Raw genomic sequence first — 18,108 nt, 5'->3', positions numbered from 1 at the left:
CATTGGTTTAAGGCTCCAAGATACTAAGGATTTCAGCCTTCAGTATCTATTTCACAGGTATTTCTTCATAAGCATAGCCTCAAGCACTGCTGCCACTGATTTGGTTCGGCGTTTCTGACAAATGTGCCTTAAACATGTGGCTATACAAATGTCATTCAAAAGCAAGATTTCAAAGCCATGTCTGGCACACAGGAACACGTCTCACCAAGGTAAACTTGTCATTTGCTCTTCTAAGGAAGTATTTGACTATACAGTGGACTATGCTCATGAGAGAAAACCTGATGCATGCAGCTGGTAGATGTTGGGTTGTTCAAATTAACAATCCCAGCATGCTTGGAAATTGGTGTTACAACCACTTTTGTAGAAATAGCATCAAAAAGTGGCTGTGGCCAATCACAGATAAAGGAAGAGAAAAGCAGAAGAGAGCAGATAGTGTGGAATGAACTATTTCTCTGAAAAGGCAGCTGGAAAAAAAACCACGTTTGTTGCTTCAAAGTATTCCCAGACCTAAAAGTCACAGTGCAAAAAGAGAGGGCAGATAATTAACACAACCAGAAGATTGAGGCACAAAAGGAAAAGTACACACTAACTGTTCTACTTTGGAAATGAATGCATTTTTACTTACAGATCATAAAGTTTGTTTTTGCATAGATTTATCTGAAAGAAGAGAGCAAATCTTACCAACGAGTTAGTGATACTTATACAGAGAACCTAAGGGAGCCAGGGTAGAAGCATCCATCAACAGAAAAGCTGTTTTTGATTCTCAGTCCTTCTCCATCCTTGTCAAGTATATTTAAACATTGCATTTTACAGAATACACCAATTAAAGTATCCTCTGAAGTTGAGTACTTTGATAAATTGTCTGATAATACAGTGCTTATGAAACCTTTGTTCCTTCTCTATTTTTGTCACTCATTACCAAGTCAAGAGTTGATAGACATCCTTTTAGTGCCCAATTCTTAAGTGTTTCTCACTGGATGCATAACAATGAATTCATTACCACTGGTACACAATTTGCATCATTAGACAGAAAAAAAAAGGAAAAAGAGAGGACATGTCATGTACAGAGCCTGGACAATTTGCCGTATAATAACAACCCAATTTTTCATGTAAACAAGAACTAAGAACAAATCAGAGGGAGTTTTAGTTTGTTTGTTTTTTCTCCTCTCAATATTGTCCTATAGGGATACAACAATAATCTTGGCTGTGGGAAAGCTTCACATCACACACAACAGAAACCCAGAGTCTAGAGCAGAACATACCATTCATCTGGAACACACAGGTTTAAGTAATTGGGAACTTGGAAAAAGTTGAGTGGGAGTTTCAAGTTGGGAATAGCAGCCAACAAGGTACCAACATAAACTGATAACATATAAAGAACGACTGAATCATAGAGCTTCAGTAACACATATCCTCCAGCAAACTTTAAAATGTCTTTTTGATGGCTACATGTGTCTCTGGTCACTGATTATTATTCTGCCATAACTTAAAAGGTCAATAATATCAGCTTTGCCAGATTTAGAGTGACAAGAAAGAAATCCGATGCAAGTATGGGATCACTGATCAATGACTGCAATGCAAACTGCAAAGACAATGAAACACTCCCAGAAAAAAAGACATTTTAAATTGGCTACAAATGATTAAACATAGATTAAACAGTTTTTCAGCTTTTTATTTTTCATTTGTCTCCTGAATGTCACAAGCAATTAGCTGCAGTATACCTTCAGCTGCAAAGATGACATCCCAAGTATTTTGCAATTTGTTTTTTAAAACCATGACGAGTCTGAATACTACACCACTGGCCAAATGCACTAATGATCAAAGAAAAAAAAGCCACTATTCTTTTTAACTGTTTCCTCTCTCTTTTACAGAAAAAGAAACGTTTTGCATAGCTTCCATTCTTAATTGCTTCTGAAGCCAACACCACAAAAATGATTCTGAATCACAAGTTTTATTTACAAGAGAATAAATAGCAAATGAGCTTCTTTTAAAGAGCTCCCAGCCACAGTTGCCACCTAGAAACATAAGAAAAATTGTAATTTCACAAAGAAAGAGCCTTACCTTCAATTTTGGCATACTCTGATAGTCGAGTATAATTGACTAGAGCTGCTTGCTCCAAGCATTTACGGATGACTGTTTTTACCTCCTCTTGAGGGACCGGAGTAACTATGTCTTTCATCAGAACCTTGACACAAGAAAATCTGATTTGTTGTGGCGTCAGGCACACAGAACTGCTTTTCTCCAAGCCCAGCACAAACATCCATTCCTATGCTGGTGCTGTGTGGCTCTCAGGGCATGTGTACAATCCACTACAAGGTCACCTTGGTCAGCCTGAGATGTGGGACTGTGCTGTATTATTCCCCTTCTGTATCTATGCCCTATGGCATGTCCTGAAATCTGTTATGAGTTTTAGGGTATGACATTAAGATCTATCACAATTTGCCCAGTCCCAGGCAATGTTCTGCCCTTCCCAGGCTCTACTGACTGATTTGTGTTTGGATCTGGGCTTGGCCATACTGCAGGTTAGCAGAGGAAGGATGTTGGAGCAGCAGGAATGCTGGAATGGGGATAGGGAGGGTCATGGTGAGCAGGTTTTATACATCCAGAGGGAACAAGTCTGCCTCAAGATGGGAATTTCACCAGGCAGCAGCCAGGCATTGCTGACAAGGGTCTGTGGTATGGCTCTTTGCAAGGCAGATCCTTCACTCTTATCTATTAACACAGACACAGGCTGTGCTGCCTTTAGTGGTCAGGCTACACACCTGCCTCTCAGCTGAAGCAGGAGACACCAATCCCACCCAAGCCCCACACTTCAGTGTAAGCTATCATTAATTACATGTCCTATGCAAAGCCAACAGCTTCTCAGGCTTTTCTAGTTGGAAGGATACACGAATACAGGTCATTCTAATGACCCTCTACTATTTCTATGCTTACCCTTTCCAGCAGTGACAGAGTTGCTTTCAGTGCACCCTCTGGACGGCCAAATGGAAAGCAGTACCTAGAAAAAGCACATCATCTTAGCATTAGACCAAGTGCACATGAACAAGCCTTTCCTGAGTGATAAGGATGCTTTCCTAAATATGTCCAAGCAATTCTCTAGTCTCTCGGCCTGGAATAAGCAGTCTTTCTATAGGGTAACTTTCTGAAAGGGTTTGGTGTAGGCACTAAGGCAGCAAAAGAAAATATGGGTTAGTAATAAGCTGATAGTTTTAGCAGTTTCTTAAATCTGGGTGTCACCTGGAGAGTTTTTAGGTCTCCTTGGAGAAAGATAATACCATCTTCTTCTAAAAATGGGGGGAAAAAGCTCCTCTGGAAAGGACATTTACTTCCAGCTGGAGACCTGGTGATGCACCAGGGTACAGGTAATGCACATCACCCATCTGTGTGTGAATGTGCACAACCTGCCTGACCTTACCAGTGTGCTGGGGGCCACTGATCCCTTTTTGGGAGGGTATCAAACCTTTTCCATACTTTGACATCCCTGCAGAAAGCCCTGCCTGTCAATACTAGGGAGAAGATAAAAGAGTAATAACTGAGCAGAGAGGAACAGAGAAGTAAGAAGGTAAGGGATCTTTTGTTGTTATAGTTTAGAAAAAATCCACAGCTTTACCATGCCTATGGGAGCAAGATGGTTTGAAATATCCTTCAAAGGATATATATTTAAAATCACATACCAGCTATGAACACGCTTCACTGCCCTGTGTAGGTCTGTGTCACTTATGCAAAATTCCTGTATGCATTCAAAACCTGCCTTTTGGCTTTGCTGCTTATAGGAGGGAGCTGTGAGGAATCATTCCTCTCGCATTCACCCTGGGCTCTGTGCCTTTACCTGAAATGTGTGATCTGATTCTCCAGCAGCACACGAAGCCGCTCCTTGATCTCTTCGAAACGCTCTTTCTCATCCACGGTCACAGTTCCTATCCCGTCAGGCCTGCAGGAGAAATACCACAATGACTCGGGCTCCACCTCAGCATGCAGCACACTGCCCTTTCCAAAAGGAACCTCACCAACTGTGAGACCCGGGACAAAGGATGTGCCATGCCGAGACAGGGGTGGCTGCAGCAGCACTGCTGCCAAGGTATCAAAAATAAACAAATAAACTGGTATCCTCTCTCACAGTGGTAATCTATGTATGGACACCTCCCCACACCCTTACTTTCATTATTAAAGAAGCTGGGAAAAGCAGATTTCCTTCTAAATACAGGTATATGCAGGGAGTGCAATGCCTCACATCAGGATTGAGCCCGTTGCTGGCAAAAGAGGGACTGAATTTCTCCAGAAAAATTCAGCTGCTAATTTAACACAATTCACAGTATAAAAGAATATCAACGACAGACATACATATAAACAGAATATAAAATTCTGCACTCCTTTCTAACCGCTGAATCACCCCATTATAGAGATTTCTTGAAGTGAACCATCTTCAATATATTCTGCTGAAATGTGCCTAAAGAGTGACATGCATTTTTCATTGAAAATGCTATGCCTCTTTGGGCGTTTAATTTTAATTTATAAAAATGAACACATTATGCAATTTATCACAAATTTTCTCAGACTACTTGATGCTCCTGTATTTAAGGAGTGCACAGGAGTGTGTTGTGAGACACCCAGATCCAGCTGCCTTGGGATATTTCTCATCTTTCACAGAGCACAGTGTGCAGACAATCCATGCCGAGGCTCTTTGTGGGGCTGGATAATGCTGTGGTCCCTGTACTCTTCCATCCCATACCTCTGCTGATGCCAACCCTGCCAAGAGCTGAGAGCAGAAATCCCCTCCTTCTCCCCCACACCCACATGGCACAATCCACTACACAGCAGCATCCCAGGCAAGAGGAAGAGAGCAAGTCTAATCCATCCATCCACCAAAGGGATTGGTCAGGCACACAATCATTGGCACTCTTTCTATTGCTGGAGAGCAAAGTCTAAGGATTTGTGTACTCCTGGGCAACTCTGCTGGCACAGGCACTCTTTAGGTAATGTAAGACGTCTTAAAATTGAACAAATGTTCTTACTTAAAGGCCTCCTCCAGTGCTCATCTTAAGCTGCATAAATCCGCAGTACTAGACTGATTTGATTTTACAAAAGACTTGGCAAGGGATTACAAAGCTTCTAATGAACCTCCTGACAGGGGTTAATTGGTTGGCTTTATTTTCCTCTTAAAGAATCAAAGGCCCTAAACTTTAAAAAAAAAATCTATAAAAAAAATAAAATCTATAAAATCTGTGCAATAACTTCTCCTCAACCCTACATTTAGTAAGCTCTTAATATCATAAATATGAACTCTGATATTCCAACACAGGTGAATAAACCATTGAAACATTTGGGAAGAAGAACTTGCAAACCATACATGATATTTACTGCAAAATTTTAAAGCTAAATATACATTAAATAAAACTTGAAACACAGACACAGAAAAAGACTTGAATACCAGGGCATGTATTTAAAGTTAAACAGCATTTAATCAGAATCTTTGTTTGATTATTTGCCAAATTGAGTTGTGTATTAAGGAAAAAAATAGGAAAAAAAGATTTAGGCTGAAACTTGGATAAAATGTCTCAGCTGGGGAACACATTTCATAAACAATTTTGGAAGTATGGATCTGGTCTCATTAGTAACTAATTAGTACTAGTTATTTTGAAGAAATGAGCAAGCCACAAAAAATTCAAATTAGATTTTGAGCAAAAATTAATGTCTTAACATGCTTAATATAATTTATTCCAAAGTTCCATAAAATATTTAATATTCAGATAGAGATGTCCATGTTTTTTGTGATGCTGTGCACCTCACAGTGCCTGGTTTGCTCCCAGGCAGAGAGAGATAATTCAAGGCAGACCACAATAAATGCCATACATTAAGGTGCAGGGTTGAAGCCCTCGTTTGACTTTTGGCATTCAGTCCTCCCCCTGTACCCACAACAGCTCAGAGTGTCACTGGGTTAATTGTGTCAGCACTGACAAAACAAGGGAGGAAAGGCTGCCTGCCCTAGTAGTGATTTGCTGAGGGATTGGAAATGGTCTGAAAATTGTGTTACCCTTTTCTGGGTCAATAACCTCAACTGGTGAGATTTAATGGCAGGATCTGACAGCTTGGGCTGGGTTGCAGCCCTCTCACATGAATCTCAGCTTCTTGCTGTACTCAAAGCACTCACCATGTAACAACTTCTGGTGGGCACCCAGCACAGGCTGACTTGACAGTATCAGTTGTGTCCTGGCAGGGCAGTGGCAGCTCTGGAAGCATCACTGACCCACACAAAGACAAATGGTGAGCTCTGGAGGGAAAACCTCTGGCCAATGTGGCTTTTGACCAAGTCACAACACCTGAAGGGATGCCAACTAAACCCCTGAGTCACACACACACAGTGAAAGCTTAATCCTTTGGTCTTTCCCTTTCTTAGCATCTGTGTGAGCCAGGAGGACACAAATCCAGTGGCTCCAGCCACCAGTCCCTCCATGCTGGGTGGAAGCACAAGTCACTCTCATGTCTCATGCAAACTTGAGACAATCTACAGGTCAGCTGTAGCCATTTTTGGAGCAGTGTGGATGTCTGGAAGGGCCTGCCAAGCGAGAGCCATCACCACAGCAAGGACTCCCTTTCTCACCCAGCTGTGGACTATATTGCATCTGACATGATGAGCATCTCTTGAATCTACCTTTCAAATTTTCGGCAAACCATTTTCTCACTGTCCTTCACAAAGTTGACATTTTCGTCAGCACGATAGGAAAGATGTCATGTCGGCTGCTTTTCAAGTTGTTGTCACAGTGGTTAGCACCAGTTCTGTCATCTTTGCTTTCCTCACAATCCCCCATCTTGAGCCATGTCACAAATAATAATACTTCCAATGTTTCTGTCAAATTTCAAATACTATAACCCAGTTGCACATCTTTGGATTTACTAGTTATGTTAATCTATGTTGCTCATCTTCCCAGAAGCTGAAGCATTAGAAACTCATTAATTAGTGACAAATGCAGGATATAGATAGAACTGGAAAAACACTACCCAAAGCCTTCCACTTAAATTATTAGCTCGATAATTTTGAAACCTAATTAAATATTCAAGTCAAATATACTTCGAAAATATAATCCTTCTGAGGGAACATATTTCTTTTCCTTTTTGCAAGAACACAAAGGCTATACAGCTTAGCATCACTGTAATTTAAGATTCACTTCTGTGCTCTAGAAAATTTCAGTACATGGCTGATGGGGCTGAAAAAAATCCCCAGGAGAAGCTCAAGCTGCACAGCTCATTCTGATGCTTACTGGTAATTTTGTTTTCAGCAAAGGTCTCCAGCTCAACTTTGATATTAGCTATTTGATCTCATGGACAGAAGCACCAACTCCTCCAGCAAGCAGCATCTCTTGCAGCTGCAGGAACTGATGTTCTCACACACAATCCACAACCATATCACTATTGCACTGAAGCAGTGATGAGAAGTAAGAGGAGAGCAAAAGGGTGAAAAATAAGTCTTGGATGTACATAGTATATACAAATGCATGAGGGACAAAATGGGTTTGGGTCTAAGAATTCAGTTGGACAAACACCATTAATGTCTCCATCTGTGTGGAGACACAATTCCATCCAGTTCTCTAGCTCTTGCTCATGGGTACTTGAGGTGTACGGCAGAAGTTGTGGGCAGAGAGGGAAGTAAAAGGGCAAAAAAGGCAAGAAAAATAACTAACGAGATTTTTAATTATAAGTAAACATGTTTCAGATCACTCCTTCTGCTGCAGATTCACTGTGTTGGCTCTAAACTAGTAAATTCCCACTGTAAATATTTCATAGGAAAAGTTTTAAATGCCACTTTCCTAATCCCCCCATGTTTTTAAGTTTTAAGCCCAAAAACAACATCATCAACAAAGCAGGTGGTGAAATTAAAAAAAAAGGGTTGCAATTTAAACAGCAAAAATGATATTCCTTGTATAGCTTAGATGGTTTGTGCAAATCCTGGGGTTAATTATAAATTATAATTAGGACCTGTGATCCTAAGGCCACTGCTTTATTCTACAAGTCCCGCCCCCCCCATGCCCTTTTCTAATTATACCCAGTGCCCCAGGGCTAGTTATGCTGCTAAAACAAATATATCAAAATGATTTTTTTAACAAAGATTAATATATGAAGCAATAGCATGCATTTGTATGCAATTATAAATACACAGTAAAGCTCGAGCGCGTTAATCTCTTTGACATAAGCCTCCATGAAATACCATGTCGGCTTCTAAATGAAAAGACATACCATCTTTTACACCTTTTATGTTTAACTTGTCTACACTTTTTTTTTTCCTGGGGAAAATATTGCTTACACATAGCAAGCAGATCTTTGCATGCACTGTGAGCCCTGGCATGCAGAGCCGAGGGAAAAAAACAATGTCAAAAACTGATGCAAATAATTTGATTTTTTAAGTAACAACTCAAATATAAAACACGTGCTGCCTTCAGCTCCCTTGCTGGTTGCCAGGTGCAGCACATATGAGCTATACAGTAAACATCGATGATTAGTGCCTTGGACGGCATGTGTCAGGAGAGGCTTTCACAGGATCCCAGGCAGGAAGAATTGCCGGCGTGCGGTCCCACCGGTTGCACGGGGACAGGCTCTGGAGATGTGGGCAGGATCACGGCCGCCTCTCACATCTCCCCCAGCAGACCAGACCTGAAGGAGTCCACCTGCCTAGAACCCTAGGAAAAAAGCCTATTCAGCAAACACCAATTTTCCCCCTACTCCACTTTCTTTTGGGGACTCACACCGTGTGGGAAATGTTGGTGAGAAGCCCTTTGTTCACCTCAGCGCTCTTGGGCACTGCCCCAGCCACCCATGAGGTACTGCCAAGCATGGGAACCATTTAATCTCCCAGTTCTTGCCTTCCTTTCACTTGGGCTCTCCTCCACACTGCAGCACCAAGCCAAGTCACGGCTCATTGATTCTCATGTGCGATCCGCACCCCTGATGCACTGTGCCGGCACCGGATGGTTTCTGAGCCCTGCCATCCTACACCCATTGTGATGAATCACGTCAGCCTCTCCCACTGAGCTGGTGACCTGCTGGTGGCTGGCAAGCCAGCCCTTCAGCACAGGCAGCGCATCCCATCCGACAGACAGTGGGAGCACCTGCTGTGTCACCACAGGCTGATTGTGGAGCTGGATGGGACACGGAGCCGGCACCTCACCACAGGGTTACACCCTGCCAGATTGAACCTGCCTTACTGCAGCCAGGGCAAGGCATCTGAATGAGATGTGGAAACTCAACACAAAGCTCTAAGGAAGTACACGAAGATATCATGATAAAGTATTTATGTATTTACTACTTAAGGGACCAAAATAATCCTGTATTTCTTTTGTTTCAACTAGCTGTGTGGAAATCTTTATATGAAACAGACCAGATATGTAATGACAGTATAACGGAAAAAATTGCAGGTATGTCATGTAGAGTTTTCATTTCCTGAAGGTTTATGACAATAGCATTATTTCTGCTGGGTTACAGTAGTAAAAACAGTAATGAAAGCTAAAGGTAACATTAGCTAAGGAAACAGTTTCTTCTTGAAAACAAGTTTGAGGCCAGTTTACAGAAGAAAGGGAAGTCACTAATATACCCAGTTAATTAACAGAGAGACTTGTAGCTGCTTGGATCCTAGGTAAATCATCATTGAACAACCTGCATAATACTGTGGTGTTTGGTTGTTATTAGACTGGAGGGAATTCAGTCCAGCATCCTGATTTTGATAAGCTCGGTCTGCTAATATTTAGCATGCAAATGATCAATATTTAAGTCTGATTTTTAAAAGTTTGGGATTAACAAGCACAAAAAGAGTTTTTCATGGTGCTAACTTTAAAGTTTAAAAATAATGCTCTATTCTATGCCTAAATCAAAAAAAATGCACAAGTGAAACCAAGGCCATTCCTGAAAGCCACTTTTTTGCAAGGGTCAGGAACCACTGCTCAAGATTTAGGCACTAGCTTTGGACCTAGAAAAGCGCAGCTCAACTTTCTGTTCCACAATGCCTCTCCCATGTGCAGACAGGGAAGCAGTGAGGCTCCTCTAATACATCACTTCTTTGTGTGTCAAACAACACTGGCAATACTGTCACAGCCCTCTGACATGAGGACAGCGAAAACCTGGAGAGAGAAGACAGGGAAAGACCTTGGTGCCCATGTAAATCCTTTCAGAAGTTTATCCCAAATCACAGTGTCTTTTCAAAACCATTCCTGCTCTTGCCTTTTCTAGTTGTCTGGAGGACTATTGACAAAGAAAAGCAACACAGTGGTGGTACCAAAAGCAAAGAGACATCAATAAACATACAACATGTATTGCTGGATGTCTGGATAATTCCGTGTCTTTATTACCTGTCACCTATGTAAATACATCAGAAGTCACATTTTTTCATAATGATAGGTCTTTACAAAAGGCATCCTGTGATACCAAGTGGACCAAACTCCATTACTAGCTAATGAGTGACCACAACAATTAAACAGCATTGAGTTCCTTGGTCTCAGTGAAGAGCAAGTACCTGAAGACGGTAAACCAAGTGGACATTGCTCTTGCTGGTCCCTGTTTTCCTCACACCCTGAATTTGCATAGTCAGGTGTCTCAGGAGGTGAAACTTGGGGCAAGTAATTTACATTAAACTCCATTTCTACTTGTGAAAAAGATGAAATTAAGAGAAAAATTAAGGTGACTGTCATGCAAATAGCAGTGATTTACAGCCTTGGTATGGAGAGATCATGTCAGGGATCTGAATAAAATACATGAGCCCAAAGGAGGGGGAGACCAAACTCTGACATGTAAGGCAACAGGGCTCCAAACTGTCCACAAAATCCCATTCTGACCATTTCACCTGCTGCGGCCGCAGGGTCAGCTCCAAGCTAGAGACGCATTTCCACCAGCAGCCTTCCTGCTCCCGTCCTGGCTGCGGTGCGGCCGTGCTGCCGAGGCAGGAGCTGGACAGGCGAGGAGGCATCATCCCCACGCTGACGCCTGTCATCCTGTCAGCCTTGACCTTCAGGGTGTCCTCAGCATCCGCACTGCAGCCTGCCTGCACTTCCCGCTGACTGCAAGCGACTGTTGTCTCACTGCCTGACCTTATGCAAACACGATACAAACAGACAGCCCACCTCAGCTCCATCACTGTCTGCTGCTAATACAGGAGACTGATAGCCACATGAAATTACCTCACTGCTCGACCTTCATTACTGGGTGGCATATTCTGTCTGACAGCCAACCTCATCCTGGGGAAAGCGAAACCATCCGTTCAGGGGTTTTTACTGTCTAAAAGTGAAGGAACTCTTTTCTGTGAAGAAAATCAACACTTCTCCACATTCAATGGAAAAAGAAGCCTTTGTCAAAAATAAAAACGCCTTGTAACACAGTCTTTCCCAGACCACTGTGCATCCCAACAGCAATGCAATGCATGGCTGCTCCACAGATGTTCTGTTGAATGCTGTGCCGGGTCCTGGGGCAGGTGTGCCACCTTGACAAATTTTACATGGAAAGTTTCAGCTCAGCCAAGAGCTGTAAGTTTCCTGGGGAGAGCAAGGCCAGTCATAAGGCAACGAGCAATGTATGGACACAGCAGGTGGGAGGGAGGGACAGAGCTAAAGCAAGCTTTACACACGTTGCAACTGCATGGGTAAATACTGTCTTTCAATCGGTCTCTGCCAGCCAGCTCGCACATGCACGATGCATGTGGCCTTAACAGCTTTCTGAAAAGAAATCCTGACTCTTCCACTCAGATATTCATATTGCTTAGAGTAGGAACGAAAGATACGAAGTCACGTTTTTCTTTGAGACCCACCGTGGTCCCTTTTTGTGACCTTCTGGTAGCAAAAGCCAGATACTGCACCCCTTGGACTCCATAACAAACTTTTGGGTGTTAACCAGAGCCTGCCCTTGGTGGGAACACGCAATGCTGCAGCCTTGCAGCTCCCACACAGAGCCTCCCGCAATCCCCAGGCAACAGAGAGACGGCACAGACCAAGAAGGAACATGAACCTTCAGCTTTTGGATGTGAAGTCAACTGTCAGCTAAAGACAGCTAAGTCATAGCAAAACACCTCATTCTTTTCTTGGAATATTTTAAATGAGTGACTGAAAATAGCCCCGTCTGTGGCCAAACTGCCCCTCTGGTAGTGCCCAGCAGCTTCCGGCACAGCACAGCAGCCACACGCAGCCCTGGACAGCTGTATAGCATGGGACTGGTTTGAAAGCATGACATATTTCTGAGCCCACAATCTCCAGCCCTGTGGAGAGGGAATGGAAGGTTGTCACCTTGGCCCATACCATCAGATAGCTCCTGCCGCCAACCCTGATGAAGAGGAGGCTTCAGCCCTGGCTGTGCTGGACTATGTACAGAGGTACACGGGGTAGCTGTGATGAGCATCCCACCTCCTCTCTGTTATGGGCCAGACGGGCTTTGAGCCAGGTCCTCTTCCCACACCAGCTGTCTGCTGAGATGAGTCCTCCCTAGGACAAAAGGCAATGGGGCAGCCACTTTCACTGCCTGGTCCCATCCCCTAAACACCATGTGAGCCATCTTCTAAACACACACCTAAAAACCTAAGTCTCTGATCCCCTACGGGACTTGGGTGCCCAAATGCCATCCAGCTCCCAGGAGAGCACATGACCCGAATGCCAGAGTCAGGTCTCCCTGAGCCGTGGGGATGCAACTGCCCAGTGTGCTCAGTGACTGAGGCACCCTCAGTAACACACTCCTGTGCACTGCACACTTTCGCTTACCTTTTTGGCTCTGGATTCGGCTGGGTTTTGGGCTCTTTCTTTTTTTTGGACTCCTTTTTGGAGTCCTTTTTTGTCTCCGTTTCAGTGGCAGAGGCTTTTCCCCCCTCACCGTCTGCACTTGGCTGTGACCCACCAAGTAATTCTGCCATGAGTTGGCTTGGGGGAGTGATTGAAATGCGAGGGGCAAGGCCGGCAGCAAAAGTGAAAGAAACAAGAAGAAAGCATGAAAAACCTCAAAATAAAACAAAAGGAACTTAAGCTGAAAGGAAACAACTGAAATCATATAACAATTGGCAAAGAAAGAATGAATGAGCAACGGAAAGTCAGAACTAAAAAAGAAACTAAGGAAGCAAAACTTGGATTCCACGACAAGATGTATGAAAACAACTGCAAAACCAAGTGGCAGCCTTGAAATGTGAAACCTGGGCAATGCATGTCATAATTCAGGTTGATATTTACCAGAGGGTATATGAAAACACCTAATTATTTTATAACATTCCTTTCTTCAGCAGCATATGTAGGATACAAAATATCTCAAAGTATACAATATAAATTAACAAAAAAAGCAGAAAAAGAAGCTGCAATAGATGCTACAGCTGTCAACAAAATAAACAGAGAGGGGGGGAAAAGCACAGGTCCAGTTCCTCCCATCAAAGGTTTGTCACATTTGAGAGAAAGGAACTGCCTTCTTCTGAAACTTAAATTGCTTTATAACAGAGCAAGATATAATTTTCTGTTACATCTAAGCAATTTCTGAACTGACATCACGTGGACTTTAAATGAGACATGGGTGCCCAAGGGCTTAAAGCCCTTCTGAGCACTGAAGTTTGATACTGCTGAAAATTTCACTGCTACAACTTGTCAGATCCTCTTGCACAGCAATTAAATCAGCACAGTGTATAATTTACTTCTATTTATTCAACCTGTGACAGACACAGGGACTGCAACCTTATCTTGTTCAGAACTGCATCTTAGCAGGTGCCTGGGCAAGTAAGTTAAAAACCTTCATTTCTGGATCCTCTATGTGCATTTTTACTGCTTACATTAAACAAGCAATGAAACAAACAAACAAATTGACTATGCCACTAGAAATGCTGCTGCCAAACATCCACTGTGAAAACAAATTGGGGACTGTTGTGCATTATCCAAGGAAACCTATATTTGACAAAGTCATCCCTTGTTGGCAGGGCGCTGCTAGCCAAGAAGAATTCCTTACCTGTTGCCATGAACATGTGATGCACAAAAGGCAAAGCTGTAGTGAAGTAAGGTGGGGTCAATCATAGCTCCGTTTTCTGCGCGCTCTAGCAAATCTCTGAGGTAGCAGAGATGTCTGTGACAGCCTCTCACTCCATTACGTGCACAATACTCATCTAGCACAAAGACCTGGCCAGGACTAAACCAGCCCTGTTTAGAAATAAAGAGACTTGATTTTAAATATAAGTTATTAAATACAAAGGCTATCAGATTTGGAGGTGTAGTGATCAACTGTTCTAATAAGAGAAATACAAACCTAAGGCTACATTAAGGAAAAAGGAGAGAGGTCACTCAAACAATACAGTCTGTACATCATCACTCAAACACAGCATATACTCAGTGCAACCATTAACAAAAACATATTATGTTACAATTAAAGGGAAATGTTATTTAAAATGCTGAAAAGTTAGGCCAGTTCATGTCAGCACCTAGCAAAAAAGACCAAAGGAAAAAAAAGACACCTTTAAGAGATGACAAAGGTTTGGTTCTTTAAACAGTGTGAAACAGTAGTCTCATTCTGGGGATGGGATTGTACATTTGGCCAGAAGCAGAAAGATTGATCTGGGGGAAAGATGATTACACTGAAAAATGACTTCTCTTGCATCTGGCAGGTAGGAATGTCCTGCAGACGGAGAAATGCAATTCTGCAGTATCAGAAAGGGACATTTCCCATTGTCCTTATTGCGTGCCCCTGGCGACACACTCTGACATGGCCCAGCCCCTTGGCACCGAAACAAGGGGAGGTCTGCTCAAGAGCAGGGTTCCTTTACACATCCAGGAACCTCAGACCATTTCTTTGTATCAGTCCTGGTGGGACTGGCGACACAAGGCTTGTGGTGCAACGTCTGGACTCCCAAGGAGGATGCCCTTCCCTGCAAGGAGACAGCTCCGGTGAAGGTCCCGGTACAGCCAAAGTGGAGCGTGCCTCTGCCTTTGGGAAAGGCACTAATGAGAACAAGAATAATCTTGTAGATTGCTTTTCAAAATGCTGCAAAATTGTCAATATTTACATGGAAATTTGGGTGCTAAACAATTGCTAAGACGCAGCTCTGGAATGCATCAAGCTGCAAAATCTTTCATCATTTAATTGAAAAGTTCCTGCAGCGGGCGAGAGAGTAGTTGAGGCAGAGCACTGCCCCTATAGGCAACTTCTTTGCCACCCCATCTGTTACCCCAAATGCTACATCTTAGAAACAACACTGCTGTGAAAGATTAAAATATATTTTCTACCACTCAGATGACACCAAATCTTTTCTAGATGCCAAAATAGCTGCTTTGAAAAGAGTTGAAGAAATATCAATTAAGAGCTCAAAGACATAGAGAAGGATTTGCTCATCCTTATTGGGCCAACTCCAAAACAGATTGAGAAAAGAATTAAAATAATGAGGGGAAAATGATAGCTATAGGGAGTAGCTACAGTGCTGGGATCACTAGAAGTGCACATTTCAAAATGAAGACACAGAACAATGCAGATGGGACGGCCCTCTGGAAGGCTATTTTTTGGGAGGAGTATATTCGCCTTCTCCACTTTTAATGGTATTTTTGTCTGCTTTTTGGTTGGTGGTATTGTGCTTGATTCTGAAGTTCTTTATGTTGCTTGTTTCTTACATCCTTGGACCATCCCTTGTCTCTCTTCACATAAGTCTTTCACGATCGGGAATGGTAAAAATATGGAGATACCGTGACTGTTCTGCTTTTGGATACAGCGGTAGAAGTGCAGCTGAAATTGTTATGTTCACCTAATACAAACAAAGAACTCATTTCTCCCTATGGGGTGAAATCTTGGCTCTACCGACAGTGATGGGAAGGCTGGTACTGATATCATTGGAGTCAAGTATCAGAGTCTGAGGCAAAGGAAGCAGAGGCTGAACCCAGTAATCTAGAACATCCCACACTGCTCCCCTGAATCAGGGTCTGGGATATGCTGGTTCTCAGGAGAACAGAAGGGATGAGGATCAACACTCAAAATCACTGCCATGGTGCAATGAGGGGAAGCGTGAGCAGAGCTCAGAGGTTCAGTGATGAGCCCCAGACCTCATGAGAGCACAGGCAGCAGATCCAGAGCCCAGAAGGACCAGGAGGTCTTCCTTGGTATGGCAGAGGTAGGAAATGAAACGCTGCTGAACGGGGATCCAATGGAGCAGTAAATGCTGCTCCCCACAGCCCGAGAAAAAACCCCAGGGTTTGATGAAAGGCGGTATTTAGATCCCCAACATCTTCAGGCAGATCCTGGCTCTTGATGAAGATTTGCCTGGCCCAACCAGCAGACACGCAGCCAGCCTGGCAAATGCAGCTGACAGAGATGACACATGGGGTGTCTGTCCCCAGCACAGATAGGTACAGCTCAGCATGGCCTCACAGATTGTCTCCAATGACATGAGGAAACCTGGAAGGGACAATGGAGGAAGGACACAGAGCACAAGGAGCTCCACTGACTGTGTTCAACAAGCTGAACTGCTCTGATAAGGAGGCATGTCCCAGCACCAGCAGGGAATGCCAGGGGAGCTTTGGAGCTGGGAAAAGCAAGGTCAGGGCTGGTGACACATAGGCCAGTTTTCTAAAGGCAAAAGTAACTTTTGAGAAAACCAGAGTTTTTGAGGGAAACTTCACATTTCAGTAGCTGAATTTTCCCATTTATCATAGGAAATCCAAGAGAACTTAATCTTGGTGGCCTGTTTCATGGATGTCTTAACCTGACTCTTTCACATCATCTCAGTTAGGCTGGGTACTCTGAAGATCTCTCCCCAGTACATGCTGTGCTGTATAATGCAAATTCCATGAATCCTGACACATCATGGGCAATACAGCTCCAGCAGAGAGATGGCTGTGTGAGCTGGATGCTGGCAGTGGGTGGGGAAGTCTTGGGAAGAGTTGGAGGGCAGTTTCAGAAACAACACACACGTCCAAGTGAAAAGAATGAAGACCCACATGTGTGTGCAGTCCATACTAAGCTGGAACAGCTGAAAACTCTTCTCAAAAGTCCAGGAAATAGTATCAATTTTGTGGATGATGGGCAAGACCACTCTGTAAACTCTGCAGAAACTGTTCTTCCCCCTCCCCAGCACAGAGCTCTCTGACAGTAAACATCACTTCTGCCGTGGCTGGGATGAGTCAGCCAGGCTGTTTGTTTTCCTAGGGATGCCTGGCTCAGTCTGCGACTGGGCTCACAATAGTGTTGTTTAACCTGGTTCCACGGAAAGGAGGCAATGCTGAGTTATGCCAGGGTAAGTCTTCTCTGGTACCTCCATGTCCATGTTTGAAAACAACAAGAGGTGTGACAAGGCAAAACTCTGTGGGACCTTGCATGGAATGTCCTGTAGGGAATAAGAATTGCCCAGTGGCACACAGTGGACAGAGCAGGCTTACCATGGGCTCACAGCTCCTCCAGCCAACTCAGCACAGTGCTATCACCAACATCCCAAAGACACAGCAAGAATAGTGGGAGCTTTTGCAGTTTTTGAGGGCATACCATAATCAGTACAAAACCATGGTAAAGTAAATAAAGAAGCACGTGAAACCAAGCGTAGGTGAACACAGGCCATTATTCTGTTCCTTCCAACACTGCAATGGGTGATTTGAAAGAAGATGGTTAATTGGTGATGCTCCACTCCGAAGAGGATGAGTCTTGGTGCTGAGGGGAGCTCCACTGCTCTGGTAGCTTCTAGCAAGGGCCTAAACATCTCCATAACAAGCAGAAGTGCGGCTGGTGGGTTTCTTGAAGAAAAACATTGTTAATCATTTTCACTGATGACCTCACACCTCTCCATGAGTTTAATTCAATGGCCACAGCTCTCTCACCAGGCCCAAGACTGCACAAAGACAAACCAGCAGCAAGCCAACCTCTCAGACATGCATGGATGGGGATGGTCTTCCTAGGGTCAGCCATGCGTGGAGAGCAGAAGCTGCATGCCAAAGTCACTGCCTGCCAGAGCAAGGACCTTGATGGAACCAGTGAGGAACCTGCTGCAGGTCTGACAATGCTCCCACCAAGCCTACTTGTACCACTTGGGTATCTGCAGCTAAAGTGCAGCCTTTCCCCACCCCATTCTTACCTCAGGGAATGTCCACAACTGTTCCTCCTAGCCCTGCCTCTCCTCAGGTAGGTGACAACTCACTATTGCTAGTGGCATTTACT

At 43.6% G+C, this 18,108-nt stretch overlaps 1 protein-coding gene across 33 annotated transcripts in view; it reads right to left on the bottom strand.

Moving 5' to 3' along the window:
- The window catches only part of CADPS (calcium dependent secretion activator), a 210,860-nt gene that overhangs the window by 67,668 nt on the left and 125,084 nt on the right, over window positions 1–18,108 (bottom strand). For 19 of the 33 annotated variants that reach the window (XM_032121009.1, XM_032121034.1, XM_032121028.1 and 16 more), the window contains 4 exons: window positions 13,936–14,123; window positions 3,830–3,931; window positions 2,935–2,998; window positions 2,062–2,185 (listed from right to left, as the gene is read on the bottom strand). In XM_032121009.1, coding sequence (XP_031976900.1) covers window positions 2,062–2,185; window positions 2,935–2,998; window positions 3,830–3,931; window positions 13,936–14,123 — 478 coding nt within the window. Of the gene's footprint in view, window positions 1–2,061; window positions 2,186–2,934; window positions 2,999–3,829; window positions 3,932–12,719; window positions 12,876–13,935; window positions 14,124–18,108 lie in introns of all 33 variants that reach the window. The other 14 variants (XM_032121008.1, XM_032121010.1, XM_032121013.1 and 11 more) reach the window with 1 other exon arrangement.

The sequence above is a fragment of the Corvus moneduloides genome, chromosome 11, assembly GCF_009650955.1.
Source record: "Corvus moneduloides isolate bCorMon1 chromosome 11, bCorMon1.pri, whole genome shotgun sequence".
Lineage (NCBI taxonomy): Eukaryota > Metazoa > Chordata > Aves > Passeriformes > Corvidae > Corvus > Corvus moneduloides.
The sequence above is the reverse complement of the archived record's forward strand: the minus strand, read 5'-3'. Positions and strand labels throughout refer to the sequence as shown.